Genomic DNA, 27426 nt, shown 5'->3' on the forward strand with positions numbered 1-27426 from the left:
AAAATGACCTACATCTCTTTCGGGATTAATGTCTGATAAATCTCATAAAAACTTTCTGATGCACTCACTTCCTGTCACAACGGAAGTATTCATATGTGTTCCCAGAAATGCGTCCGTGTGGAAGCAGAAACACATCCAAGATGGACACCGCGAATGCAGGACATATGATGAGCTTAGCGGCTCTACAGCGACAAGACCCGTACATAAACAAACTTCTCGACGTTACCGGACAAGTTGCCCTCTACAACTTCAATTCTAAATCAAACGAATGGGTGAGTTCGTCATAAATATCACTTTTCTTAGGGTCATTCGGAAAGTACGTTGTCACCTTAGCATGCTAATGCTAACTGTACATAAAAACAACACTGCGGAATGAGTCAGCGGATATTTGTTAGTATTGTTTTTCAAAATTACATGTGTCCTGTATATAGTATGGTTAGCATACAAGAGCGTGCACTTAGTGTGAGGTGTTACTTTATCAAACATGCTTGACGTTTGTCCAACACCGTTGCAGAGCAGGTGTTGTTGTTTTGGATAATTAAGTATCCTTTTCATTTCAGGAGAAAACTGAAATCGAAGGAACACTGTTTGTATATGAGAGGTGAGACGGTACATATGATATCTTTTTGTTTATAATAATGATAACCCACTTGGCACATTTAGTCAATCTAGTTATGGTTGCCTTTGTTGACGGATTAACCTAAATTAATTCGATGTTTTGAAGTATGTACAGTCACATTCGTGAATAGTTTAACTGTTTGTCATGTTACCGAAATGGACCATCTGTAGTGTTTTATGAAAACTGATATTGATTTCAAAGGTAATTTACGATGCAAACACTAATATTATAGCACCACGTTTTGGTTGAACATGACTTTGTTTATGTTTTGTAATTATAACTTAAAAAAAGTAATGATTTGACAGAAGTTTAATTGATGAGCGTTTTGTAGTCAACATTATATGGAACCAATGTATGTTCTTTGTTATCTCTTGCTTCAAAGGTCAGCATCCCCTCACCATGGCTTCACCATCATGAACAGACTAAGCACAGAAAATCTGGTGGAACCAATAAACAAAGACTTGGAATTCCAGCTGCAGGATCCTTTTCTTCTCTACAGGAATGGCAATTGTGAGTGTATTTATTTTGTTACTTCACGAGTGGTTAGCATTGGTTTCTATATCATGTAACAAAGTACATGGAGATTAGTTTTCTACCTGTCAATGTCATTTATATTGTTTATGTCATGTTTTCATATCTGAAGATGTGCACTTGCGTATTCCTTTAACTCAATGTAGTTTGAAAATTTGAACATCCACTTACCGTGATATTTGAAAGTAGCAGACACGCACTTCACCAGTGATCGCTGAAATGCTCTGTTGATCAGCATTTATTGCAACCAGACTGCAGCAGCGTCAGGAAATCTAAACCCTCAGTTAAAAGGTGCAGTAAGTTGCCATCAAACTTTTATAAAGTAACTGACACTTCTGCCGCCAAGAGATTCAATCAGAAGCCTGTACAGCAGTTTCATCATGGCAGTCAATAAAGACTTGGAGTAATTTCCCATTTTCTTGCTTAGGAGAAAAAGTAGCATGGTAATTGTCAGTACCAAAGGAGACTGTTCTCCATTTGGACTTGTTTTAATCAGCCGGGGTGGAATAGAGGGCATGGTGCCATCAATGTCCTGTCTTACTGGTGTTCAGTTGCTGTTTCTCAGTTTTCTTTTGTCGTTGCAGTGATTCTTTGAGGTCCTTGAAATTTTATCTCCTGAGTCCTTCGATTGTGAAAAGAGCAGTGACCAAAAGCCTTGATGAAATGTAGAAAAATTAATCCAAAATGTTCTCTTGGAAATTTTGATATTTTTTCTTTTTTAATCTTGCGTAAAAATGATATCCACCGCTGGTTGAAGTTCTTTCGAGTTCACTTCCTCTGCTGAGGTGCCATGAAACCCAAAGAAAGAGAATGTGAGGAGTGGGAATTTACCGACACTTGTTTACTCTCATTCGTTTTCCCAGTGGCAGTCTCAGAAGCATTAATGAGACAAACAAACTGGTTGCTAGGTCACCTCTGGCTCCTGGGACATGCATTTTTCGCCCCAGTCACTGGTGTGATTGTTCATCATTTATACCTTTTAATAGTTAATTGTCTAGTTTTCCCATTTTTTTTAATTTTATCAGACTTATGGATGGTGACTTAGAACGACAGACACATACCCCAAATATTTTATTTCTGCTTCTCGGAATCTGTCATCATTCATAGGCGAGATCCATGTACGATGATGGATCTAAACTTTTCCGAAGTGTTTTAATATTCATGTGCAGGTGATTACTAAAATCGGTCTGAATATGCAAATTAATTTGCCTTGAAATTGTATGTACAATAAATAAATGTACTTCACTGTCACAGGTATCTGTTTTACACATCTGTTTCAAATTATTTGTAGTGGGGATCTACAGCATATGGTTCTATGACAAGAAGGACTGCCAGCGCATTGCTCAGCTGATGGTCAAGTGAGTGAAATGATTCTGAATTTCTGTCATATGGCGAGTCTTGAGTAACATTTGAGATTGCTTATTTTTAAGTTTAGCTTATTTAACATAACCTGTATGTATTTCCAGAACCATACAAGGGTTTGAGGACAAAAACTGTAATGATTTGTTAAAGAAAAGTGATTAATAGGGACGCCATCTGTCTTTTACAAGGATCGTTAAACAAGAAGCTGATCACGCACAGAGACGGTCACCAGACAGGATGGAACTGAGGAGAACCAATGGTGTTGCAGAACCACGTCCCACTGACATCCTGGAACTGCTCAGCAAAGCCAAAGAAGAATACCACAGAGTGAGACCGTCATGAATGTTTTCTCTATAGAGCAGGGGTGGCCAACCAATCAGAGGCTAAGAGCCACATTGTTTTACTGTGTTGCTGAAAAGAGCCACATCCTACAAATATGTAAGGACAATGAATAACAGGTGAAACACATGCCATACGTTTAGTTTAGGGAATGACAAAGTTTGGTAAAGAGCCGCATGTGGCTCGGGAGCCACGGGTTGGCCAGGCCTGCTATAGAGTGTTCCTCTTCCCATTCTGCTAACTTCATCTGTTGGTTTGATTTGTCTGTGGAAGGTAATATTATGAGGTAACGGACTTGTTGTGTTTGTTTTCTTTCAAAGGCTCAGGTGGGTGATACAGATGTTTCAACAGATGCGAAGGTACAATTACCTGCAGAGAAAAAGATGGCAAAATCTGAAAAGGTACTTGTCCAGTGTTTTTATTGTTTCTGTCTGTGCTTCACAAGTCGAACCGGTTTAGTATATTTTTCATTAGAAACACATTTATCGTTTTTTGTTTTATGCCTCATCTGAAGTTTATATTATTTCTCTTTCATAGCTGTTTCTGTCAATAGTACTGTTCTCCTCATGGTTGAAGAGATTAGTCATTGCATTTTTCTATACTGACTTTTGTGACCTTGTCATTTATATTGCTCTCATTTGGATTTTTTCCCTCATTGTCCATCAGAGCACTCACACAGTTGTGAAGCAGATCACCGTAGAGGAATTGTTTGGTTCCTCCCTCCCCAAGGATCCTTCTCTACCCGCAATGCCATCCCAAAACACAGTCACAGCATCCAGTGATCCTTCTCCAGTCTACCTTCAGAAACAGTCGTACCCTACACCAGTTCACCAGAACGCAATGCTCCCTCCACACTTCAAAAGTCAAGGGCCAGGATCAGACCAGCGACTCCCATCCCAAGGTCTCCTGCCCGTACCCTTCACTCTCCATCCCAGCACAGTTTTCCAGCCGGTCGGTGTGAGACCAGAGCCGCAAAGTCTTTGTTCAGCTCAACCTGTCATGGTTCCAACCGCTACTTCAGAGACTCTCCCAGGACTCACTGGGCCCGCAGCACCGCCAGCAGATCCGGGGGCCTATTTCGGGCAGGAGATATTGAACGCACTTAAGCCATCTGCACAGCCTGTGAACTCTGATTTTCCGAAGCCAATCTTGGCCCCCAGCTTCCTGCCGAGCACTCTGGTTCCACCTCAAAACTTCCAAGAACCCATGAGCAAACCTGTTCACACTCCCGGGAAGGATCTGGATCCTTTCTGTAACGTCCCAAGCCTGATCAAACCGATACCTGTAAGCATATGCGATTATTGTTGTGATTCATTTAGACGATTTAGGTCTCAAACCTGTTTGTTCTCCCAGACCTTCATGGAGCCAGTAAACGCATCATCTGTGCAATTACTTTTATACTGTTTTGTCAACAAAGTAGCTACAAAAAAATGTGTCATATGTGAAAGGTGGAAAAATGTTTTTTACTTCTTTATCAGGATGTTTGACACTCAAGGCAAACAAGCAATTTCTAATGCAATATTTTCTATTCTCAGGCTCTTCCAGTCAATCCATCTCTTCCTGGGTCAGAAATGTCTGTTCTCCTCTCCCCAAGCGCCTTTCAGCAGGCCAACAGTAAAGCTGCAGTAGTGGTCCCCCCTGTCCCTTCTGAGCTGCCCACCACCTCTCTTGGGGCTCTGGAGCCTCCGAAACCTCCCTGCAGCCGAACACAACTTCAGGAGACTTTGATACATCTTCTTAAGGTACCGCTGCGCTGCATGATCACATACCTGGAAAGGTTCTGTCATTTAACTTTTAGCCTTTCATTGCCTGAATGTTTTTACATTTTTCAATTGAATAAGGTGATAATGTAAGTCTATACTTGTGTCATTTACATGCTCTACTACTAGGTCCAACCATGTTTCAAAGGCAGAAGGAAAGGGTTCTGAATTCAAGCTCCAGATATGTTCTAATGTGTTCCTGTGTCATCTGCTTCCTCACCCCTCAGAACGATCCAGACTTCGTAGACACCATTCATGACGCTTACATCAGGAGTATTTCCAAGGACTTCAGCAACATAAAACTATAGTCCAAACTTGGGTCACCTCCTGAACCTTCAGCTCCACCTGAGACATCTCTGTAAGGGAAGTTCACCAAACAGGTTTTGACATTTAAAAACAATGGATCTTTTCTTTTCCGAGGATGACTACAACTCTCTCTAATTTCTTTACCCATGTTTACATTTTTTTCTAAATGTTGCCACGTGTATTGTGTGGGACAATTTCTTTGGAGACTGGCAGCCCAGCTTGTCGGTTTTTGCTGATTTCGTAGTTTTGTGGGATCGAATGCCATGTTGTGACCTCGGAAACACTCATTTGGACGGCACAGCATGTTGTTCGAGGTAATCAGACTTGTCCACTTACCTCCATAGTTCCCATCTTAAACCTCAGAACTAACACCAGCCCTTTGTCGACAAACTTTGTGGGATTAAGCAGACTTTTATTTTCATAATTTCAATTTAACTTTGGATATTTTGGTACACGAAGCGTCCCACACTGGTCTCCGGTAATGTGCTACTTGTCCTCTTGGTGATTGTTTTAAACAAACAAGATTTTTAGAAGCAGCACTTGCAGCAAGATGCTTGCGGTCCGTTTTCGTGTTCTGACATGGTATCGGAGTGCGCAAGCTTTCTGCCCGCCCAAGTAAAATGAAGAACCCGATCAATTCTTAAGCGTTCTGGGTAACACTCTTCATGCAAACATTTTGCAGTAAAACTCTACTGCAGAAAATGGAAGTGACCTGCTGGTCATGCTCATTAGACACGGATCAATTTTGTTTTATTTGAGAAAATAAACTTCATAAATGTTCTGCTTTTGATGATGCAAAAGGAGAAAAAATTAAGCACCTGTTTTGTTTTGTTTTTTCTTTCACTTGACAAACTTCAAATAGAAACTATTGAAAATCAATGTAATGTAAAGTAGTTTTGACCAAATTAGCCGTTTGATTCTTCATATACTTTTATTTAAATAAGATCCATTTAAAGAAAAGTGCATGTTGAGTCGCCTTCACCAGATTTTTACGGCCTTCTGTCGCTTTGTTGTCATGATTTTAATTTACAACTACAAACCGAAGTAAAGTCGCGAAGCTGTTAGTAAAATATGTTGCACTTATCAGTCGGAGTTCTCTTCAGTAACACCTGTATGGAAGGAAACATTTGGACTTTTAAAACAATAACACACATTTTTAAGGTTTTAATGTTTTACATTTCTGTGTAGTTTATCTTCATCTGAATTTGTTTGTTTTTCCAAGTTACCATCTGGTCAAGTCTTGCAATTACCTTTTCTATTATCGATGTCAACAGTTTAGTTCATTTTGATTATTTTTGATATTAAAGGTTTGAAATTAACGAGTGTCTGTTTTGTTTCCTCCCCTAATGTATTATTTCTTTTCTCGGACTGACAGCTTTTTTTTGACCTGCAGGCGAGGATCAAAGGTGGACTTTCTTTTAAAGTGTGACTTTGGAATACTGTTGTAAAATTGATGGAAATGTTAGGTAAGGTTGTTAGTGTAAAATATATTTTCATATGTTCTTCCCTCACCTGCCTAAGTGACTTGCCTTTAGTTGCGTCTGAACTTGGTGTTTCTCCAGAGAGACTAAATCTGAATTTAAACGCGAATTATTGGTTGTTTTTATCGCAAATCCATTCAAAAATTTGATTTCTTTACTGTTCAAAACCGTTCCAGTTGTCTATATGAGATTTGTCCACCAGATGTCAGCAAATACCCACTTTTAGATTTTGTGTGGTTCGTTTACTTAATGTTTGCTTTGCGCCAACAGTATACACAATATTAGATTACCAGGTTAAATGGATCAAATATGTTTAATTATATTTTGAAAATTTTGTTTTGAGGTGAGAAATTGTTTGAAGGTTATTGTGCAAAACGTTCAACAGCCATACCTGTACGTGTACAATGTTAGAAAAGAACAGGGGAGAGCTTCAACACTCTGGGATGTGTGTGACCTGTTCGTCCTGCTGCGGGTCACACATAGGTCATCATCTCAATATCTTCTTAATCTCAATCTGAAGCTCCTTCAGTAGAAAATGCCATTACCTTAGATTAGACCAAGCAATCCTTTGACATGCAATGGTGTCACTCCTATAGCACGAGAGGTCGTCGGGTTCTGAACTGAAATCCTCCTTTGACATTTTATGTTTGGATTTTTTTTTCATGGAGGTCATCCTGTTCACTGCACTGTAAATATATGAATAGCAAAAAAATGTACTTAATATTTCAGTTTTCTTTTAGTGACGTGTAACTGATTTTCTGTAGGAAATTATTTTGTTTTTGGATCTTGGTCTAGGTGCATTAACCTTTTCTTGCAAGTTGGTAAGTTTGGCATTAGTACAACTTAAGGTGCATGCTGGTATTATTGACTCAAATTTGATATATTCCTTTGTCCCTGTAACTGCAGATCATTCAGGGTGAATTCCTTCTGCAGTGGTCAGTGGTACCTGTGCCTGGCACAAGTATAAGTAAGGCCATCAGAATGCAAATGGAGTCTTGAAAAATGTCCACTGTGAATGGAATAACGGTGTTTTGAGCCTGCCAAGGTGTTCTTAGTGACTGCACTGCGTGTGGTGGATAAGAAGTGATCGTGCTTGCGTGTCCTCAGCCTGAGCCTAAACTCATCTTCCTATTGGCTGCACTCCTGTTGTGTCAGCGATCACCCACGCTGAGTGGATTCACCGACCCACACGCCCCCTCCTTAAACTAACCTCTCTCTCTTTTTAACCCCTGACTTCCACTCACTCCGTCATTCAGGACTCTTAACTCTTGCTCCTGTTTATCTCCAAGTGTGTGGGTGAATCATCAGGCAGATGGAGGACTATCACAAACCCGACCAGCAGACCCTGCAGGCGCTCCGCAACATCGCCACTCGACTCCGGATCAACTCCATCAGGGCCACCACTGCAGCAGGCAGCGGGTAAGGACCGTATTGAATTTTCAAAATTGATTTTCATAGTTATTTTTAAGGGAAATTGGTTCAAAATTTGAACTTATGGATATGCAAATGTGTGCACATTTTTCAGAAGAGAATCTCTATTACGACCGTTGTTCTCTTCATTAGGCTTCCGATCAGTCTTATGTAACAAAAGCACATTCCCGCTTTAAGGAAGAGATAACCAGGTCAAACTGAGGAATCACACGCAGCAAGTGCACGTCACTGCTGCACCAAAAAGATGGTGTCGGAGGAATGGACTTCCTTTGGATAATCTCAGATTGAAAAGGGAAAAATATATGCGTTCTTTCACTCTTAGAATGAACTGAGAAATTGTTTTGGGGATTAACACTCATTGCAAAGCTAAATAGAGCGTTACAAATGTGCACATTAACATAAAAAAATAATTTGTGATAGCAGGGATTGTCCTTGAACATACACTCCTATTGTCTCCTCCGTCTGCTGTTAGTGTCTCTCTGATCCTGTGGAATTCTTTGGGCAACATTTGAAAATGTATGAAAGCATGAGCAACAGTGCATGAGTGTGTTTAAGGCTCATGTTTGTGTAGGTTTCTACGTGGTCTTTATCTTACTGCTGCTGTCCAGGAAAGCAGCTCTATGTGACGCTTTCAGACGCAGATAAAAGCCACGGATGCTGAGGTCCCTTGATGAACAGCCTTAATCCTGAAGTGCAAAATTGTGTTTCAAATTTACGAACAAATCTCTGTTGTTTTTTTTGACGTTAAGCTATTGTGAATAGTCCCCATTTGTCGCACAAGTGGAAACCCCGCTTGCTTCCCTGCGGGAGCTTGCATCGTCGTTCTTGCAGCCTTACACTCAAATCTGCTCACTGAAGATTGCACTGTATAAAGAATCAGTGATTGCATTGTCTGCTCCCCAAAGTAAAATGAAGAAATAGATCAATGAAAAAATTGTGGAAGGAAAACCCTCCATCTCTTCCTGAGAACCGCAACACACCTCTGCATGTTTACAGCATCATCATTTGGGTCTTAATGTCCATGCAATCGTGGCTACATAGAGGTTATAATGGAGGAAGACTGTTTGTATGGAGAATAGAGGGAACATATGAGGACCATGCTGAGGGGGAGTGTTGTGTGTTGCGTAACCCTCCCCAGCATGAATAAAACAAACCTTGCTTCTGAAGTATTTGGGGTTTATCCTTGTGCAAGCAGCTGATGACTCTGGGTGTTCTTTCTCTTGCAGTCATCCGACATCATGCTGCAGTGTGGCCGAGATCATGTCGGTGCTCTTCTTTCACTCCATGAAGTATCGGCCCGAGGACCCTCGTAACCCCAACAACGACCGCTTTGTTCTGTCCAAGGTAACCACCCCGAATTCTTCTGGATGTACCAAGGTTCCATACACTGACCTGTGAATACGGACTCCTCACAGGGACACGCTGCCCCCGTGCTGTACGCTGTCTGGGCAGAGACCGGATACCTGAAGGAGAATGAGCTCTTCAACCTGCGCAAGGTGGACTCCATCTTGGAGGGTCACCCTGTACCGGTCAGTTTCTTCTTCAAAGTTTGCATGTATATGTATATATAAAGTGAAGCAGTCTTTTAAAAGAAGCACTGCCTTATAAAACGAACAGATTGAACAGTGAAAATGTCGCACAGCTTTCATGCATGTTTGAGCATCAGCGGAGTGGAAGTGTGCGCCTCTTCCTTGCAGCTGACTTGGTCTGTGCTGAAACATCTGAATGTCCAAGAATCATGAAATATTGATGGTCAGGCTGGGTGGGCGTGTTCCTGGCTGTAAACAATAGTGCCACGATCTATGTATATGGAAGCTAAAATAGAATTATCAAACTGGATATGAACGTGTCCATATTGTGCTGCCTGGTATGTCCAAATATTGTTGTGTAATCTGGCTGTTTGTTTTCTCAACAGAAGCAGCAGTTTGTGGACGTGGCCACTGGATCTCTGGGACAGGGGCTGGGGGCAGCCTGTGGGATGGCCTACACAGGAAAATACTTCGACAAGGCCAGGTATTCAGACACACTCTTTAAGCACAGCTTGGATGTGCAGTGCCACAGTATTTCAGAAAGATGACTACAGTTTTTTTTCTAGCTGTTGTTGCCAACTTAATATCATCTGCCGTGTTTTTATTGTTAAAACATAATAAAAAACACTGTTTAATACGCTGGTTAATACCACACGAGATGTTTGTGGTCACAGAGCCGAGTCCAGCAGAGCGCCGGGGAATGCCTCGGCTCTGGCTCCTCTCATATATCTTGTTCTGTGTGCACCCGATTATTTCTGCTCTAATAAACTGTGTAATTCCGCCCTCGTCTCACACACTTCTTTGCACCAAAATTTCCATTTTGTGTTGCATGGGCCGTGGGTACACTCACGATTGCCTAAATTCCATTTCAAAAATGACCCTAATTCAGAGTTTAGTGGCTTGGTAAAATTAAAAATAATTTTATTTAGTGGCTAAATAAAATTAGTTATTTATGAAAACAATTGTAATAATGGATTTTCAGAGTCTTTTCCTCCTCCTTTGTTCTTTTCCTTTGTTCCTTTATTTTCTTTGTCGCCTGCTTTGTTTATCTCAGCCTTGGTGGTTGGAATGCGTGGCGTAATGTGTCGTGTCTCGCCTCATCCTCCAGCTTTAATGGGAACGTGTCTATTTGACTGGAAAGCTGTCAGGAGTCGTTACGCCGCAGTAGCAACTAGTCGGGAAGATCAGAGCACAGTGGTGGGAGGGGGGTGTAGCGGTAGGGGTCTGTTCGGGCGCAAGGGTCAGCTGTCACTTCCACCTTGGTCGAAGGAATCCAACGGAGTGCTGATGGATATCTTCACTGCTTCACTGCCAACAGCTACAGGGTCTTCTGCCTGATGGGTGATGGCGAGATGTCAGAGGGCTCGGTTTGGGAGGCCATGGCCTTCGCCTCCTACTACCAGCTGGATAACCTGGTGGCCATCTTGGACATCAACCGTTTGGGTCAGAGTGACCCAGCTCCTCTCCAGCACCATGTGGAGAAGTACCAGCGTCGCTGCGAGGCGTTTGGGTGAGTGACTTTAAAGGTCTTCTTCCACTGCAAACCCGAGCGAATCGGACTGGACGTCGCTGGTGTTGCAGGTGGCACGCGGTCATCGTGGACGGCCACAGTGTGGAGGAGCTGTGTAAAGTGCTGAGTCAGCCATGCCACCAGCCGCTCGCCATCATCACAAAAACCATCAAGGGCAAAGGGATTGCAGGTAAGGCATTCAGTCCGGGCATGTTGAGTGGCTCAGCCCTCGAACCCGTCTCCTCAAGCTGCTGACGCGGCAAAATATGGAATTACAGTTGGTTTTCTTAAGAATAACCGCTGTCCACTTAGTGAGCCCTTAACTCCCTGTAATCCCATGGACGCTTTAGTGCTTTAGTCCTGTAATCCCACAGAATGTCGGAGGACAAACGGGACGGCGGCCCTTCGTGCTCTGTTGGTTTGGGAAAAGCACAAGTGATGGGGAACAAAGGGACCTACAGAAAAGTCAACGCACAGACAGATGTGCAGCAGAACGTCTGCACCTTAAATCACATGCCATCTTTTCATGAGAAGTGCTGATGTAAGACAAAGTAATGCTGGGTTTAACCTTTGACCTTGTAAGTCGCCTGAGGTGGGAGGAGGGCAGCCGATACGACATTTGCTTTCATAAACCTGCTTATTATTATGCTGAGACAGGTTCTATGATGCGACAACACTGGCTGTATTTTTAATCCCATCTTCACATGAGGCTGTGTGAATAATGGTTTAGCTATAAACAAGCAGGAGCAATTTCTAAATAACACAGGAGGTTTTAAACTCTCCGATGTTGATGCTCATCGATGATCTGGATCTTCCAGCTGCCGAGGATAAGATGGGCTGGCACGGCAAACCTCTGCCTAAAGACATGGCTGAGAGTGTGATGAAGGAGTTGCAGAGCCGCATCATCAGCTGCAACAAGCGTCTGTTCCCGGCGCCGCCAGAGGACGACACTTCCCCCGTCAGTCTCAGGAACTTGCGCATGCCCAGCGCCCCGAGCTACAAACCAGGAGAGAAGGTCAGTGGGAGGATTCATGTGTTCACCTGTTGGTTTCTGATTTCTTTTTTTTGGGGGGGGTCAGATTGCGACCAGGAAGGCGTACGGCATGGCTCTGGCCAAACTGGGGCGTTACAATGAGCATGTGGTGGTTCTGGACGGAGACACCAAGAACTCCACCTTCTCCGAGCTCTTCAAGAATGAGCACCCGAACCGCTACGTGGAGTGTTACATCGCCGAGCAGAACATGGTAGGAAAGTCATTCCGTCGCTCGACTCCTTCACTGATGTGACCTTATAGTTTGGATTTAGACATGCGGGTCAATGTCCTGACACATGTCCTCCACAGGTGAGCGTGGCGATGGGATGTGCGGCGCGCGACCGTAATGTGGTGTTTGCCAGCACCTTCGCCACATTCTTCTCCCGCGCCTTCGACCAGCTGCGCATGGCGGCCATCTCTGAGAGCAACATCAACCTCTGCGGCTCACACTGCGGCGTCTCCATCGGTCAGTCGGAACTCATCCAGCACCACCTGTGTTTACACGCTAGTGCCACGTGTAGTTCTGCACAGTCCAATACAAGAAAAACAAAGCACAAATTCTGTATACACTGCCTTTATTCTGTTCCATCATACATTAAAATCAAGATCATAGCTTGCATACACTTCAGACTGATTTAATAAAATATTAATAACTTGAAAGAGTAGCGTTTAACAGCTGATAATCTTGAGAAGTATAAGAAGCTCTTTATTGTCATTGAAAAGCTGGGGACTCCTGAATGTGTCCTCTCGCCGTAATAACCAAACACCTGTCCCAGTCTCCTAACACCTTTCCGGTCCCTATCCTCCTCCGCTGGTGCCAGCTCTCCTCCCTTCGCCCGTCTCTCCCTCTGTGTGAGCGGACTCTTTCCTCCTTCCTCCCTTTCACCTTCACCTCCTCAGGTACCTTGCATGTTCACAATATAGCGAGCACGTCTTCTAGCATCACGTCATGAACCACAGACTTTACCTTCCTGCTGACCGTCGCTTCTGTCTTCAGGGGAGGACGGTCCATCTCAGATGGGTCTGGAGGACCTGGCCATGTTCAGGGCCATTCCCACGGCCACCATCTTCTACCCCAGCGATGGGGTCTCCGCGGAGAAGGCAGTGGAGCTGGCTGCCAACACAAAGGTGAGAAACCGGGTCAGAACAGCTCCTCACGGCTGTGCTGCAGCCTCCTCATGTTTAATTCAGACCGACTCTGAATATGCATGAAACTGCAGCACAATTTAAAAATGCAGGCTTCAGAGAGCAGCACCTGCTGGACCTTACAATGTTACTTTTGAATATTGTGCTGCTTCAACTGCAGAACATTTCTATTGAAAAGGTTGTCCAAAACATGTTGGGCTTTCCTGATCATGACATTCTGAAGAAATAAAGGCTAGAGACGTGTGATGAGTTTGACTTGAGATGAGAGACCAAACGTTGGCCCTCACCTTGTGTCTTCATCCATCTAGGGATTGTGCTTCATCCGGACAAGCCGCCCGGAGAACAACATCATCTACAACTGTAACGAGGACTTCCATGTGGGCCAGGCGAAGGTGAGTGGATCTGGCTCCCAGAACAACAGGACAACAAACGTTCTTCAAATGTCCTTCACTACAGGTGGTTTACAAAACCAACGACGACCATGTGACTGTGATTGGAGCCGGGGTGACGGTGCACGAGGCTCTGGCTGCTGCTGAACAGCTGAAGAAAGGTGAGCTCCAGGGTTAGCTGGAGGGCCGTCCTTCTGACTGCTCACTTGGACTGACCTTCCCATGCCTTCAGAGAGGATCAACATCCGTGTGATCGACCCGTTCACCATCAAACCCCTGGACTCCAAGACCATCATCGACAACGCCAGGGCGACCAGAGGACGCATCATCACCGTGGAGGACCACTACTACGAAGGTGAGAACACAGAGTGTAGCTCCACTGCAGCAGGATGCATCTCTCTCCACTCACTTCAGAGGAACTTTGATGTGGTTGCTGTGAGCTTCCGGCTGTTGCAGGGTGCAGAAGAGTCCACACAGGAAGAGATGATGTGTAGACTCGAGACAACATGGATGTATGGTGTGATCTGACTGTTTGTTATTCAGGAGCACTTAAGTGAATGTATGTGAAGGTTCTGACTCATCATGGTGATGTGCAGACAGAGAAATGAGCTCACGGTCATGAGATTTAAAAGCATCTTTAGTCTCTTGGTTCCTTTAAAGTTCATGACTATGATGCACACCATCATGGTGAGTCAGAACCTTCACTTGCGTGCTCCGTCGCTACACACCGTCTCTTCCTGCGTGGATCCCTCTCTGCCTCCTCCAGCAGCTGGAAGCTCACAGCAACAGCGTCAGTGTTCCTCTGAGCTGACTGATATGTGGGGTGAGGGCGGGGTTGGTGGGTCTGTCAGTTCACATCACGTCACAGCTGAGAGCAACTAGCAAGGGGGGTTTAAACTTGAGTGGGGTGAGGGGGGGGACTGAGCCTATAGAGTCACTAGGATTTTAAATGTTGAAGAGTGTGTTCAGAGAACTGACCTTTGACCCGTGTGCTGCAGGTGGTCTCGGCGAGGCCGTGTGCTCGGCGGTGGTCAACGAGACGGGCTTCACGGTCCACCGCCTGGCTGTGTCTCAGGTCCCTCGCAGCGGAAAGCCTCACGAGCTCATGCAGCTCTTCGGCATCGACCGCGACTCCATCGCCCAGGCGGTGCGCAAGGTCCTGTGCAGCTCTGCCAACGCCAAGTAGGCCCTATGGGAGCCGGAGGTCCGTTTCCGACGCTGAAAGAAAAGAAAAGTGACGTTAGCTTTAACTGTTTTCATTGTGGTTCGACACCCCGCCCCAGTTTTTAAACTCACCAGTAAAAAAACCTCACACACACCCTCCCTCTCCCCTCTGTTCCTAAAGACAGTCCAGGTGTCAGTGTAGTGTCGCGGCTGAACGCAGTGAACGTGGAGTCATGTCGTGCGAAACCTTCCCAGTCGGAGCGCGGCTGTTTTTAAACGTTTTCTTCTGTTGGAATGTTGCACAGTAAATCAATGGTGAATTCACAAACACGTGTCTGACTTTTCTGTTGCCACCTGAAGAAGAACGTACACGGCTGGAGCGCTTAAGGCGCCATGTCAAGAGAATGAAGGTTGGGAGAGAGGGAAGAGGAATTATTTCTTCACATTATTTCCCAACAATGTTGTTAGAGGGATGGATGTAGAAAGGTGACTTTAATGGGAGGACGGCATGAGGAGAGCGAAAAGCAAAGGAAAAATTGAAGCGTCAGATGGAAGAACATCATTCAGCAAAAGAATATTTTGCAAATGAAGAGTATCAAAAAGAAGGGCAGAGGAGGGAGCGATGAGGAGAAAAGGGTGTGAAGAAAGCCTGCAGGAAGAGAGGGAAAGTGTGAAGGGGGAAAAAAAGGTGTAAAAGAAGAAGACAAAGGAACATTGGAGCCATGGCATTTCTCCTGTAGTTGGCCTGAAATGAGACTGGGGTTCTTTGTGTGTTTTGTCGTGATATTAGCCGTGACCTATGACCCCACGCGTCCTATAGCACAGCAGGGACCCCGCCTGCTGTGGGAGGCGTACATTGCGTGTCAGCTGCGAGTGTGTGAGAGACTCAGCGGTGCAGACGTGTGCAGGCGTCCAGCATGTGTGTGTGCGTTCACTTACTGTAAAGCAGGGGGCGTGTCTGTGCAGCCTGAGCAGCTGTCTGTCTGCCTGCCTGTCAGCCTGTCGTCCAACTCTCCTCCACGATGGAAGCTACGCGGAGACAATGCACATTAGCAGGCCGTGTGACACACATCAACACCATCCACAGTTATTGTGCGGCGACTGTACATTAGCCCCGCCCCCCGCCCCCCCTGCAGCCAGCGGCCATATTCTCAGACACAAAGGAATGAATCAGAACATTTTGGGGCACACACAGCAAATATGAAAGAAACATTACAACCACCTGCATGAGACTGAGTAGTTTTTTTTGTTGGGTGTGTGCACGCAGTGGTCAGTACCAGACGGGAAACAGCCATGGAGCTGCACATGTCGGTCGAGTTGGTGTCAATTCACTGGAGCAAGTGGATTTTAAAGATAATATTTTATCCATACAGACGACATCATGAAGCTCCTCCTCCCTCCTCCTCCTCCTCCTCCTCCTCCTCCTCTTTCATGGGCTCATCCTCACTCACTCATCTCCCTCCTAGTCCTCCGCAGTGCTCCGGAGCGCCATCTTCAGACCCGTGGAAGTCACATCCACTGCAACAAAAGTGGTGAGATCTGACGTCACCACTTTTGGGCTGCAGATGTGACACCGCCCACCACGACGTGGTGGCTTCAGGACGGCAGCGAACACAGGGAGGTTTAGGTGAGAGGCTTGGACTCAATCCGACCGCTCAGTTCTGACCCATTTCAAGCGCTCAAGGAGGGAAAGTGGCAAGACAAGGAGGGATCGCCAAGGACTCCATCATTGAAGACCCCCATTTTACATTTCGACACCACAACAGTGGATCTGGACTTTTTTATTTTAGCGATATTTTGGCCCAAGAGAACAAATAAATGTTTCTAACTCACCCAGATCAGGGAGATGATGCATGTGGGTCCAATGACAACAGCTCCCTCTTCTGGCCAAAGGTTGCTCAGCATGTAGTTCTTGGTTCTGAAAGAACAGTGAAATAATCGTTTTAAGGCACAAAAAACACCGCACTAAAGGGAGAGAAATATTCCCGTAAACCACAAGAACAAAACACAGAGATTAAAATGATTTAAATGTTTGGAATTCTTAACGGTACTTTATATAAGATTAATATACGTTCCCAAACAAACCAAAACAAACATGGAAGAAACAGCAGACAAAGAAAACAGCACACACCTTGATAACCCTTCATTTATTTCCTTATGTTGAACAAAGAGTGACACAACACAAATCACTTCCTTCACTAGTTTTGATCTGCCTCAGCAAAACTTTGGACAACACTCTTGGATGAAAGTGAAACTGTATCAGCGGATGTTTAGGTTGATGTAGCAGGTGACATTTTGATGATGAAGCTGGTGAGAATTCATGGTGATGTCGGGGAAACTAATAGTGAGGTTGACGTCTGATATTTTTCTCTGTGATGTAGTAATGTTGGGGAATCAAGGGGACGAGCTTGAAGCGGTTTCAGACACATGGGTGTTCGTACTTCTTCAGGATCTTCAGGACTTCCTCTATCTTCTCGTCTTCAAGCGCAAGCTGTTTCAGGTCGTGACACAGATTGGTGGCGTCACCGAGGACTTCCGTTTGGAGCTTCAAACCTTTGCTGGGGTTGGGGTTATCCGGGGCGGGTCGACCTGAGATGGTTCTTTTAGCCAGAGCGGCTTTATGGGACAGGAAGACCGGACAGGACTTTGAGGTGGCTGAGTGTTTGCCTGCACAGTTGGCACATTTGGCCTCGCCTTTCTCCTTGGTGCAGGTCTTGTGGTGGTGACTCTCGGCGCACCTCAGGCAAACTATGGGGTTGGTGCAGTTGGTGGATATGTGGTTGAACTGCTGGCACTTGTAGCATTGTTTGATGGTGGGTGGGGAACGCTGTTTGCCCACTTTGTACTGGAAAAGGTCCATGGAGAAGCCCTCCCGTAGGAGCATCTCCGCCTGGTCCGGTTCTGTCAGGTGGATCTTCATGAAGGTGGTTGGCTGGTGGGTGCTTTTGCTGATGATCCTCTGTATCCTCAACACTTTGACGCCTTTCTTCACTAGCTCTTCTTTGACTTGATCCTCTGTGATGTTCGTGTTGATACCTTTGATGACCAGAAATTTGGTGGGGACCTCAGGTGGCGGCACGGGGCCGTGCCGGCGAGCCAGTCTGCAGCTGAACTGGGCTCGGTTGAAAGCTCCCTCTGGCCACGGCGACAGAAGGGAAGCCTGGGAGGAGGTGTCTTTGGGGAAAATGAGAATGTTGCCGTTCCTCATGTGGACCATTTTCAGAAGCTGGACGTGCGGCTTGTATTTCTGGATTTCTCTGATGATGGATTGGTTGGAGGCTAGAGAGTTACTCGGGGTCCTAAAGTTCTCCAAAACAACGGGCGTGATGAGGTTTTCTACTCGATCCTCCGACACTCTCTTTGTTGGGCCGCTGGAATTGGAACGTTGGTACTTTTGCATGTTGGCATTGACAATGTCAGAGAAGCTGCTGGAGAACGATGAGATGGCTGCTGGGTCTTGTCTGTAGAGTAGGATTTGTTCCATAGTCGATATTTTGGGTTTCATTCGAGTATGTCTGACCGATGATCCATCAGGTTTTTTATAACATATGGGCTCTCTATGACACCACAACTGTCGACCTCTCCTTTATTTTTATGTAACTGATGTCACTCAGGGTCTATGATGTTTCACGACACGCTCCATTTTCTCGATATTTTTACTTGTATCACATTACTTGGCTCTTGATTCTAAAGTACTCCCCAGCGGAAATATTCATGCACACAACTTGTAAACACAGTTTCAACGCTCAAGGCAACATTTTCAACTAAATTGTTAACAATAACCCAAAGGTACGTCACTCATCATTTATCTTAAGTTACATTAGCTAATGCGGGGCATCTCTCTCAACCATGTTTGAGGGTAAATTCATTAAGTTTTAGCATCATTGTTATGCACAGACATTGCTCCACGAGCAGGTGGCTAAGCTAAACTTAGCTCTCATGGATAGCGCGTCATTCACGACCAAAAATACGTATTGTCTTCATACCTGCTGCCTCTGTGTTGATAAAAGGAACCCAACCAGTCAGGAATATACACATCGGACAGACGGTCTCCACTTCTCATGTTTAGAAGTTCCTCGCTCACCGACTTTGCTGGAGCTTTTCAAAAAGTGCACCATTATTCACCTTCCGTGTGCATCCGCGGTCAGTAAAATGGTTCCGAGCTTGTTCGTGGAGTGAGCATGCGCAGAAAAGGCGTACTTCTCATTATTTTCTCGCCTCGATTATTTTACGCATTCTTTTCATCAAAAACTATCAAAATAACTTAAACGTCGTCATCATCATCATCATCATCATCATGGTTCACTGGCGCCATCTTGTGGTCACGCAGCAGACAACAACTACAGATTTTAGCGTTAGAAATAATTCGCTTTCTATCTTTGGCGAAGCCAATCTGCTTTCAGATGTTGTTGCTGTGTACCAAAACTAAAATACCAAAGTAATCTAATTATAATATCATCGATTATTGCATAAAAATAAGGTAAAGTACTTCATGAATGAGGTTAAAATGCTGTATTTGTTTCAAATCTCTTGTATTTTGTTAACGTATTGAACTAGCACGTCACGTGAACACCACTCTCAGAGTAAATCTTCTGTTCATGCTCCCATCTCATACAGGATGAACTGCAAATCAGACATGATTCCATTAAAACAGCATGTTCTTTACTCCGTTTTAAAATTAACGGTCACATTCAACAGTCTGCTTTTACATACTGGATAAGATGCAATTCTAAAAAAGGGAAAGAAACTGAAAGCTAAATATACATTTTAACATTTATGACTCCACAGTTTTCTTCTTCTTCCTCCTCTTTTTCTTTTTGGTTCCTCCATCAGTTGGAGTCACAACAGGCGTCACGTTCATCTCTGCATCTGAAGCCTCCACCGGACACTTAGCAGGTCTGGTTTCCTCACTCTCGGGCGCCACCATGTGGTCACTGCAACAGAAATTTACAACAGATTTTTTTGTTGTTTCTGATGACTTTATTCCTAAACAAAGCTGTGTACGAATGAACCTTACCTGTTCAGCATGGCAGCATCACCGTGTTTCTCCATCAAAGCCACAAAGAAGCCGTGAGTTCGAGTCTTGGACGTGCTTGCTCGCAGACACTGTGTCAGAGGCTGCAGGCCTCGTTCAGGCCACACAGGCAGGAGATGAACCAGCCTGAAGGGAAATATCTTCAGTGGGGATTGTTTTCAATAGTCAAATAAAGACATGTTTTCAACCTGAAATGGAGGTTCTGCTTCAGGCAGGCAGCAACAACCTCCTCGTTTTCCTCCCGGTGGACAGAGCAGGTGGAGTAGACCAGGCGCTGCACTCCAGGGAACTTCATGGCGTGATTCAGGCAGCGTATCTGGAAGGAGGCTAATGACGCCAGACGGGACTCATCCTTTCTCTCATCGGTCCCCTCCTGGAGGCAGACCATGCCTGTAACACACACAACATGCAGGGAACTATGAGAGGATGCCTCCGAACATTTACAAGTCAAATAAGACTGCTATAAAGTCGAGTGAGTAACAAACCTGAGCCACTGCAGGACGGATCCAGCAGGATGTACGCCACATCTTTATACTGGGGGCTGTCTGGATCCACTTTCAGGAAGTCCTGGTTGGCCAGCTGGTGACATGTGACCCCTGCCCTCAGCAGGAGAGTGGACATGGTGGCCAGGCGTTTTGCGTCCAGGTCGAAGGCAAACAGCTTCCCCTTGTTGTTCATGGAGGCGGCCAGATGGCTGGTTTTGTTGCCAGGGGCAGCACAGGCATCGATCACATGGCTACCGGGTGGGACTTGGAGGAGATGAGCCGGGAGGCAGCTGGCTTTGTCCTGGAGGACGATGTGGCCCGCTTTGTACAGGAAGTGGTCATGAAAGTCTGTTTTAGGGGGGAAGACCAACAACTCTGGCAGGTGGATGTCCCTCACAAAGGTCTTATTCTTTAACATCAAGTCTTCCAGCTTGGAGGCTTCGCCCAGATAAGAGAAGCCGTCCCTCTTCAGGTAGTCCACCGTGTCCTCCACAGTGGTCTTCAGGGTGTTCACGCGGACGTACCTGGGCAGCTGCTCAGCAGGAGACTGCTGGACGGTGCTGGGGAGCAGATCTTCATTCCTGCTCACCTTATGCTTGACTTTGATGCGCGCAAGAGCCGCCTGCAATCTGGACCTGTGCTTCATCATCATCGCCTTCCAGGAGCCCCCGCACTTCAACCCCTGACCCATGAGCAAGTCAAAGACCAGAACCAGCGCGAGGTGCAGTCTCAGCTTGGTCTGCTTCAGCAGTTTAGTCGACTCAATGATCTCCTGCAGGACAGGCGAGAACTTCTGGGTCTCACACACCAGCTTAAACAGCTGCTTGATGTTTTGGAACTTGCTGTCGTAAACCAGAGTCTTCAGAGCTCCCTGCTTATTCTCCACCTTCTCCAGAATATCTGCCGCTTTCAGATACAGAGCCATGACTGGACTCGTGTCGGACCCGTTCCACGTATCAATAAAAATGCTTACGTTGTTGCGTTACGCTCCAAAATAGTATTAGAAATCGGTCTAACGAACTATTTACTTGTCAACATGTGCCTCCATGGCCGACGGGCTGACACCGGAAGTAAAAACGTTTGTTTCCGGTGACACCAGAGTCAACCAATCAGCACACGCGGAGGCGATAATGCGGAAAGTTTTATTGCTGTTAGCGATTTTGTGCGCATTATTCCATGGTTGAATGCGTTTCTGTCACACGACTTGAGAATAGATGTTTGTATTGCATTGTAAATGATCGCTATTGTGTCATTAAAATTATTCAAAACATCACCGGATTCATTGCTGTCATTCATGGACGTCTTTTGCAGTTTCACATTTTATTCATTTGTTCTTTCCTGGCTGAACACATCTGCTGCGTTTTAATATAAATAAAATTCCCACACACTGGTGCAGTTGGAGAGTCGATCATAGTGTCGCTGATACCATGATTTTTGGAAAATCCACCAACATGAGTCTTGAACCAAACAATCTCCCTCACCTTGGTTTCTTTTCCGCACTTGATTTTTTGACCGTCTTCAGTGAGTTTTTGTAAACAAGCAGCCGTTCAGTGATGTGAGGAGAAATGCGGTTCCTCTTGGCTCGCACGATGCATGCTGCTAAAGGACAAAGTCGGTCGAAGGCGCTGGCAGTAACCGGGACCGACAGCAGAGTCTTTGCGACACTCTGGAGTTGAGGGAACTGAGACGCGTTTTTCCAAAACGCTAAACTGGAGGTCCCTTCTTTCAGCGGTTCTGACAGGTAGGCATCAAGTTCTGAAGTTCTGATCATCTTTGACGGTGGTTCCGGGACATCGGTGGGACCCTTGCGTTTACAGTCACTTTTTTTAGTGTCGCTTTCTAAACTGGACCCGGACTGGTCCGACTTTTCCTGCTGGTCTGTTTGTTGGTTCTGTGGGACTTCAGCAGATGCTTTTGTGTTTCCAAGTGCTGCTTCAATGAGGGCACGAGCCTCACACTTGGATGGTGGAGACAGAAAAACAGTCTGCTCTGGAGATGAATCGGGAAAAAGCTGAGAGGAGAGAAAGAGGAGTCAAATGTTTTCAGTTGTTGCGACACAGACGGGAGCCTGGTCAGTGTTGGGTTTTACCTGCAGCTTGTTGCGGGGATCCAACACAGTAGCCAGGACGAGCTCCTTCTGGTGGATGAAGGACTGGAAGTGAGTGCGCAGACCAGCTCTCAGAGCCTTGCAGAAGTGTGTGTAATTTGTCGTCCGTTTTTCCAAACATTTATCCAGCGTGAGGAGAGACGGGATGACATGTGAGAAGGTCACACCGTGTCCTTGCAGCACCTTATTTGAACAGAAATGCTTCAGTTATTCGGCCAAATAACGTGGCATGGATATTTTGGGCACCTGCAAAGCCTCCTGGAAGGGCTCAAGGAGACCAAGGATGTCGCTCACTTGCTCCCTCTTGACCATGACTAAAGGTGGGGCGCTAGCCGCATCTTTGGCCTCGACACGAGCCTGTGCCAGCAGAATCATGATGGTGCTCCACGAAGACTCCTGCACCATGCGACGCAGCGACACCAACATGGAGTTCCAGCGACAGTTGGAAAAGGATGGACAGAGAGACACACCACTCTCCTTCAACAGAACCTGCAGGAGACATTTAACGTTTTGAGGGTTCCTTACTCGACATGGAGGGATAGCAAGAACATAGCTTCCATACCTCGCCCCAGTAAACGTTGCTCTTGAAGAAACCGACAACGTTACGAGCCTGAGAGAGCAGGTTCTCCACCACGCGGGAATTCTTCAGAGCTTCTCTCACCACCTGCTGCAGACCTTGGGTGACACATCTGGTCCTGGTTCCAAGTTGCAGTTCTGAAAATGGGGTTTCTGTTTCAGACATCCGGTCGCTCAGAAATCCCAACACGTCCTCTCCGTCCGGCTCCCCTCTGTTCGAGGAGCACACTATTTTATATGGTTGACAAGGACGTAGCCGACGCTCTGAGGGAAGATCCCGTAGCTCAGCAGGACTCCCTCCAGCTCCCGCGCCACTGCCTTGCTCAGATCTTTGTGGCTGAGTTGACGGAAAGCCACAAAGGGACGGCGGATTTGCCAGGAGGCGCTGATGAAGTGGAGCTGCACGATCACCAGGGGCTCATCAGCTTTTGATGGGTCCCCTGCCCACAGGTCGTAGGTCACATGAATGGTGCCCTCGGAATCTTTCGACACGCAGGACTTGAGCTCCCGGATGAGCTGAGGCTTGATGGATCTCTCCACGTCGTCGTACAGCTGCAGACCTATCACCCTCTGGGAGAGCTTGCCGCTCTCTGGGCTGATGGTGGACATGAAGGACCTGAAGCCCACCCCCTCCACAAAACTGCACCGGAAGTCAGACTGATCAGATGGACATGCTTCACAAGTCAGTGGTGGCTTAACATCAGAAGTGACGTCACCTGAGCGGCAGCATGTCCTCCGCGATCATCCTTAATGCTGCATCTGCTAACTTTTTCTGGGGACACACCGTGGGAGCAGCGCCCGAACTGGAGACAGGGCTGCGAGGCAAAGACGGACTGCTTGAGGGGCAGGTAGACACTGACGCCTGTGGAAGAGTAGCCACCAGCTTCGCAACTTCCTGTTTCTCCGCCGACTTCGCCACTGCTTTTATCTGTGTCTGGAATAGAAGTTTATAAACACCTTTCTCAGTCGCACTGTCAATGGTCTGCCTGAAGTTGAGGAGTGAGCTCACCACTTTCGGAGTGACAGGTTCACCGTGGATCACAACATCACATTTAAACTCGTCCTGCAAGAGTGAAGAAGTATGAACCTACTGGCGGACACTTCCCTCTCCTTGAGAGCACTGATTCTCAACCAAAGGTTTTTGTTTTACACTTTTGGGCCGCAAGGTGCCGGTGGTGTGTCACTGAATTGACTTGACAGCTGCCAATCTGTGATAGTTAACAACGATGGAGAATTTCTTGTAAAGAAAAAATGATACAGAAAGTGAAAACAGTAAAAGAAGTTTTGTTGAAGCAGTTTTGAAAATTAATTACACAACATTTTATGGCGATGCTTTTATACTTATATCTTCTTTGGACTTTCAATAAAACATTTTATTTCATGATATTTAGACATGCTGCTATTATATTTATTTTATTCAGAATTGTATTCAGTTTCTCCAATTTTCTCAACAGTTTGCATTGAGTGTATTTTTTTCTTTTGTAAATTTGATGAACATCACTTGCACCTTGTTCTGCAGCTGTTTGGACTTTTCTTTGACATATTGTTTTGCATTTATCACTGGGTTTCATGTCATTACACAAGGTTTTGGTTTGTTTACGTGTAGTAGTATTAAATGGTTACGTAATGAATCAGTTCTATTACTTGAATGGGCCCCGGACCCATTCGTTCTGGGAAAGGTGGGCCCCGAGCTCAAAAAGGTTAAGAACTCTTGCTTCAGAGGACGTCCAGTACTCTTGTATTTTACCATCAGATATAACGTTTTCAGCTGAGTATGTTTGTGAATGGCACCGTGTTGACTGACAAAAATTTAGAGTCTAAACTGCTGGCCGACCTATCTTTACCGTTGCATCCACAAACTGCTGAATGTCGAGAGACACAGAGTCGTTGTCCTCTGCCAGGCTGCCCAAGTTAGCTTCGTGCTTCACGTAGTTGTGCCAGTGATTCTTCACAGCCGCCACTGTCCTGCAGGGGCATTAGGAAACCAGCATCAACACAGCACCCCGGATGTGAAATGCAACCTCAAAAATCACTCACCTCCCAGGGAAGAATTTGGCGATCTCCGCCCAGCGGTTTCCCAAAATTGAATACGCTTTGTAAAGAATGAGGTTTTCTTCTCTGGACCAAGCGCCTTTGTTCATCATTGTATTGAGGTGGGTCCTCCATCGCTTGAAACAATCTTTACCGCAGCGGCCTTTGACGTCTTTCGCAATCAGATTCCAGCATTTGGTGCCATACTTGACGACACCCTCGATGATCTGCACGGCAGGTCACGTCAGAATTCTGCGGTGACATCCTCACATCATATTAAGGATAAACACAGCTACCTTCTCATCCTCCTCTCGAGTCCAAGCCGTTGCCGGGTTCAGACATTTCCAGCGGCGTTTACACAGCTTTGCTGTCCGTCCCTGAAATCACAACAAAATAAGCCCCTCAAGAATTTTGAATGAATGCGTGTTTATATGGACATACTATAGTTCAGTCACGTGGATCTTTGAACACATTTAGTGTGATTTACTTACTGGTAAAAAGGTAGCGACAGCCTTCCAACTATTATTTCCAAAGCTGTTGACCAGGATTTGAAGATTATTGTCCTAAAAGAAAACAAAAGACTGTCGTCATAAAGACACTCACTCACAAGTGAGTCACAGAAAAAACTCCAACCTCCTCCGGAGACCATTCCTTCAGAGGACCTTCATGACTGGAGTCTGATTCAGAATCCACGTGCGTCGCAGCGCCTTCGTTTGTTGCTTCGGCCATCCTGCAAATTACATGAGACAGTGATCAAACAATGAACAACAAAAAAATGCTGTGTCTAATAATCAATACGCATTTAAAGCTATTGAAAATATATGAAGAATGAGTCGCTGGCTTGTAAGGCTCAGGTTCCGCCACCAGATGTCGCCAGTACACAAGTCTCCACCCATGTGTTGTGTCTCGCACCAAGTTCCAGTTTGTGACACAAACCACAGCCGACTGACTTCATGACATCTTTGTCAGGGGTTCTATCTATTCGTTGTGCAATTCGTCGTCACTGTTCCAACCTCGTACATCTTCTTCCACATAAATCACGAGCGTATTCAACCACGTCACGCTGTTGCACCCGCGTTTTCCACTTCACAGTTCTCAACGCAGGTGAATGATCGCCACATATAAGAAAACAGCTTAAGTGAGAAGTAACTCATCGTGCAACGCTGTCCCGACAATTTCCGTTTCTTTATTGCCACCATGAGCACCACTTGGATCCAGCATGCTGTTAGCTCTGTGAGGTAGCATTAGCTTTTCAACTCCAAGCTGACTTTTGTCGCGATTATTTATGATATGTTATTTATACAAACGCATAAAAATGACGAGTCGTGTCCTTTGGATTATCATGAGAAGTCGGAAAAGACAATCAGAAGACAGACTTACGTCTTAACTTGGCTGTAACTCCGTGACGTGTTAGCACAAGCACGGACAGCACTTCCATTTGTTTACCATGGAAGTCTAGCGCCACTGTGGCGACCGTCAGTACTGCAGCGTAGAGTGGGGTGCGGCGAGTGATGGAGCCTGTCTCTGCGGTCGCTGGGCGAGAGGCCGCTGTGTGGCCCTGTTATTCTTTTATGTAACTTAAAAAATAAAAAGTTGAAAATAAATGTGTGAAAATAAAAGTAAGCAACCGTCTTCAGAAGCCACTTCACTTTTTCAGTAGTGATGTTCGATTCCACTGATTTCCAGATCAACAAAAAGGGGATACAAACAATTATTATACCAGCAACTCAAAACTGAAATTTCTAGTAAAATATTTAAACAAATAATGCCATAATAACTGCACTTTTAAATTATTCATTTAATTATTATAAAATTATTCAAGTTATATATATATATATATATTAATGTAACAGCTTAAGTTTGATCGCTAAACTTGTGTTTTATTCATCTTTTCTAGTTCATTTTTCAAAAATACTGTTATATTGTCATTGCACTGTATAGTTTAAAAGATCTTCCAACCGTGTGTCAGACAGGATCTCAGTAGTTTAGTTACTTTTCTTCGCGTTCGTGTTAAGAATATACATTACCTCAAAATACTTTAGTATCGAAAGTCTCGATATTTTGGTTTGAGAATCAATTTTGGAGAATCAAGATCCGGTATCGGAGGTATCGATATTTCAGGATCGATCCGCACATCACTACTTTTCAGCTGCCCAACGATGTATAGCATAGACGCAGACATGTCATCAGCGGTAGATGTTCAGGACCGGAAAAAAAACGAACTAAAAAATGAATTTAAAAAAAGAATAAACAAAGGAATGTAAGGGTAGACTTCCACATTTTAAATTAATGTTGTTGTATTTGAGCCTAAAAGTGGGGAGTATTTTAGTTTCAAATTTTGTTTTATACCAAGTGCATTGCTTCAGCAACAATGAGCCCAGCTGTGCCAACACGCTGCTAACACGAAAATGGACTTCTTGCCATTTCATAAATTCTTCTTTATATACCTTTTCATCAACAGTCTTATTGTGATTATATAATGAAGTGGACTTTGAGCAGCTGAGATATATTGTACTCACAATATATTTCATTCCCAGAGTCCTCAAGTCAAGTCAAGCTAAAAAACAAAATATATTCCCTCATAATCATCAC

The 27426-nt window shown here is 45.1% G+C and overlaps 4 protein-coding genes and 1 long non-coding RNA gene across 7 annotated transcripts; 2 read left to right on the plus strand and 3 right to left on the minus strand.

Annotated features, from left to right (window-relative positions):
* The first annotated feature begins 115 nt into the window (after positions 1–115).
* dcp1a (decapping mRNA 1A) lies at positions 116–7068 on the plus strand. Its single transcript, XM_053848227.1, has 9 exons — positions 116–272; positions 561–601; positions 1002–1129; positions 2442–2508; positions 2701–2839; positions 3172–3252; positions 3518–4135; positions 4387–4593; positions 4839–7068. Exons 1-9 carry the CDS (start codon positions 141–143, stop codon positions 4917–4919), a joined length of 1494 nt encoding a protein of 497 aa, XP_053704202.1. The 5' UTR covers positions 116–140; the 3' UTR covers positions 4920–7068.
* Positions 7069–7552: 484 nt separating this feature from the next.
* LOC128749051 (transketolase-like) lies at positions 7553–14935 on the plus strand. Its single transcript, XM_053848223.1, has 14 exons — positions 7553–7817; positions 9056–9173; positions 9245–9358; positions 9745–9842; positions 10677–10868; positions 10940–11058; positions 11687–11883; positions 11948–12112; positions 12211–12367; positions 12899–13029; positions 13356–13439; positions 13504–13597; positions 13669–13791; positions 14435–14935. Exons 1-14 carry the CDS (start codon positions 7711–7713, stop codon positions 14620–14622), a joined length of 1887 nt encoding a protein of 628 aa, XP_053704198.1. The 5' UTR covers positions 7553–7710; the 3' UTR covers positions 14623–14935.
* Positions 10358–18864, minus strand: LOC128749057 (uncharacterized). 2 transcript variants are annotated; one of them, XR_008412874.1, is made up of 6 exons: positions 18587–18864; positions 16434–16518; positions 15540–15629; positions 14415–14654; positions 12869–13015; positions 10358–12424 (listed from the first exon to the last, which is right to left on the minus strand). It is a non-coding gene; the product is annotated as an uncharacterized LOC128749057 (long non-coding RNA). The 2 variants fall into 2 exon arrangements; XR_008412873.1 differs by lacking the exon at positions 10358–12424 and adding an exon at positions 12470–12805 and having other exon boundaries at positions 18587–18861.
* A 319-nt stretch (positions 18865–19183) lies between these two features.
* Positions 19184–21210, minus strand: nsun5 (NOP2/Sun RNA methyltransferase 5). 2 transcript variants are annotated; one of them, XM_053848228.1, is made up of 4 exons: positions 20121–21209; positions 19824–20025; positions 19618–19761; positions 19184–19534 (listed from the first exon to the last, which is right to left on the minus strand). In XM_053848228.1, the coding sequence occupies exons 1-4, from the start codon at positions 21043–21045 to the stop codon at positions 19375–19377; spliced, it is 1431 nt and encodes a 476-aa protein (XP_053704203.1). In that variant the 5' UTR covers positions 21046–21209; the 3' UTR covers positions 19184–19374. The 2 variants fall into 2 exon arrangements, 1 of the variants encoding a protein (XP_053704203.1); XR_008412872.1 differs by having other exon boundaries at positions 19393–19534; positions 19618–19775; positions 20121–21210.
* Positions 21211–21463: 253 nt separating this feature from the next.
* Positions 21464–26294, minus strand: mybl2a (v-myb avian myeloblastosis viral oncogene homolog-like 2a). The gene is given in 13 exon segments (XM_053848215.1): positions 21464–22131; positions 22210–22410; positions 22474–22716; positions 22790–23043; positions 23046–23443; positions 23520–23737; positions 23813–23866; positions 24648–24768; positions 24841–25061; positions 25131–25211; positions 25326–25397; positions 25468–25564; positions 26215–26294. Coding segments are annotated over 12 exon segments (2493 nt in total). The 5' UTR covers position 25564; positions 26215–26294; the 3' UTR covers positions 21464–21597.
* Between the last annotated feature and the right edge of the window lie 1132 nt (positions 26295–27426).

Source organism: Synchiropus splendidus, chromosome 18, assembly GCF_027744825.2.
Source record: "Synchiropus splendidus isolate RoL2022-P1 chromosome 18, RoL_Sspl_1.0, whole genome shotgun sequence".
Taxonomy (NCBI): domain Eukaryota; kingdom Metazoa; phylum Chordata; class Actinopteri; order Syngnathiformes; family Callionymidae; genus Synchiropus; species Synchiropus splendidus.

Bases quoted from the DNA above. Each gene is read 5' to 3' on its own strand.
- dcp1a (XM_053848227.1), top strand. From the start codon at position 141: ATGGACACCGCGAATGCAGGACATATGATGAGCTTAGCGGCTCTACAG. The intron at 1,130-2,441 runs GTGAGTGTATTT...AATTATTTGTAG, and splicing joins TCTCTACAGGAATGGCAATT to TGGGGATCTACAGCATATGG. The intron at 4,594-4,838 runs GTACCGCTGCGC...CTCACCCCTCAG, and splicing joins CTTTGATACATCTTCTTAAG to AACGATCCAGACTTCGTAGA.
- LOC128749051 (XM_053848223.1), top strand. From the start codon at position 7,711: ATGGAGGACTATCACAAACCCGACCAGCAGACCCTGCAGGCGCTCCGC. The intron at 7,818-9,055 runs GTAAGGACCGTA...TTTCTCTTGCAG, and splicing joins ACCACTGCAGCAGGCAGCGG to TCATCCGACATCATGCTGCA. The intron at 10,869-10,939 runs GTGAGTGACTTT...CTGGTGTTGCAG, and splicing joins CGTCGCTGCGAGGCGTTTGG to GTGGCACGCGGTCATCGTGG.
- nsun5 (XM_053848228.1), bottom strand. From the start codon at position 21,045: ATGGCTCTGTATCTGAAAGCGGCAGATATTCTGGAGAAGGTGGAGAAT. The intron at 20,026-20,120 runs GTTTGTTACTCA...TGTGTGTTACAG, and splicing joins TCCGTCCTGCAGTGGCTCAG to GCATGGTCTGCCTCCAGGAG. The intron at 19,762-19,823 runs GTTGAAAACATG...ATTTCCCTTCAG, and splicing joins AAGCAGAACCTCCATTTCAG to GCTGGTTCATCTCCTGCCTG.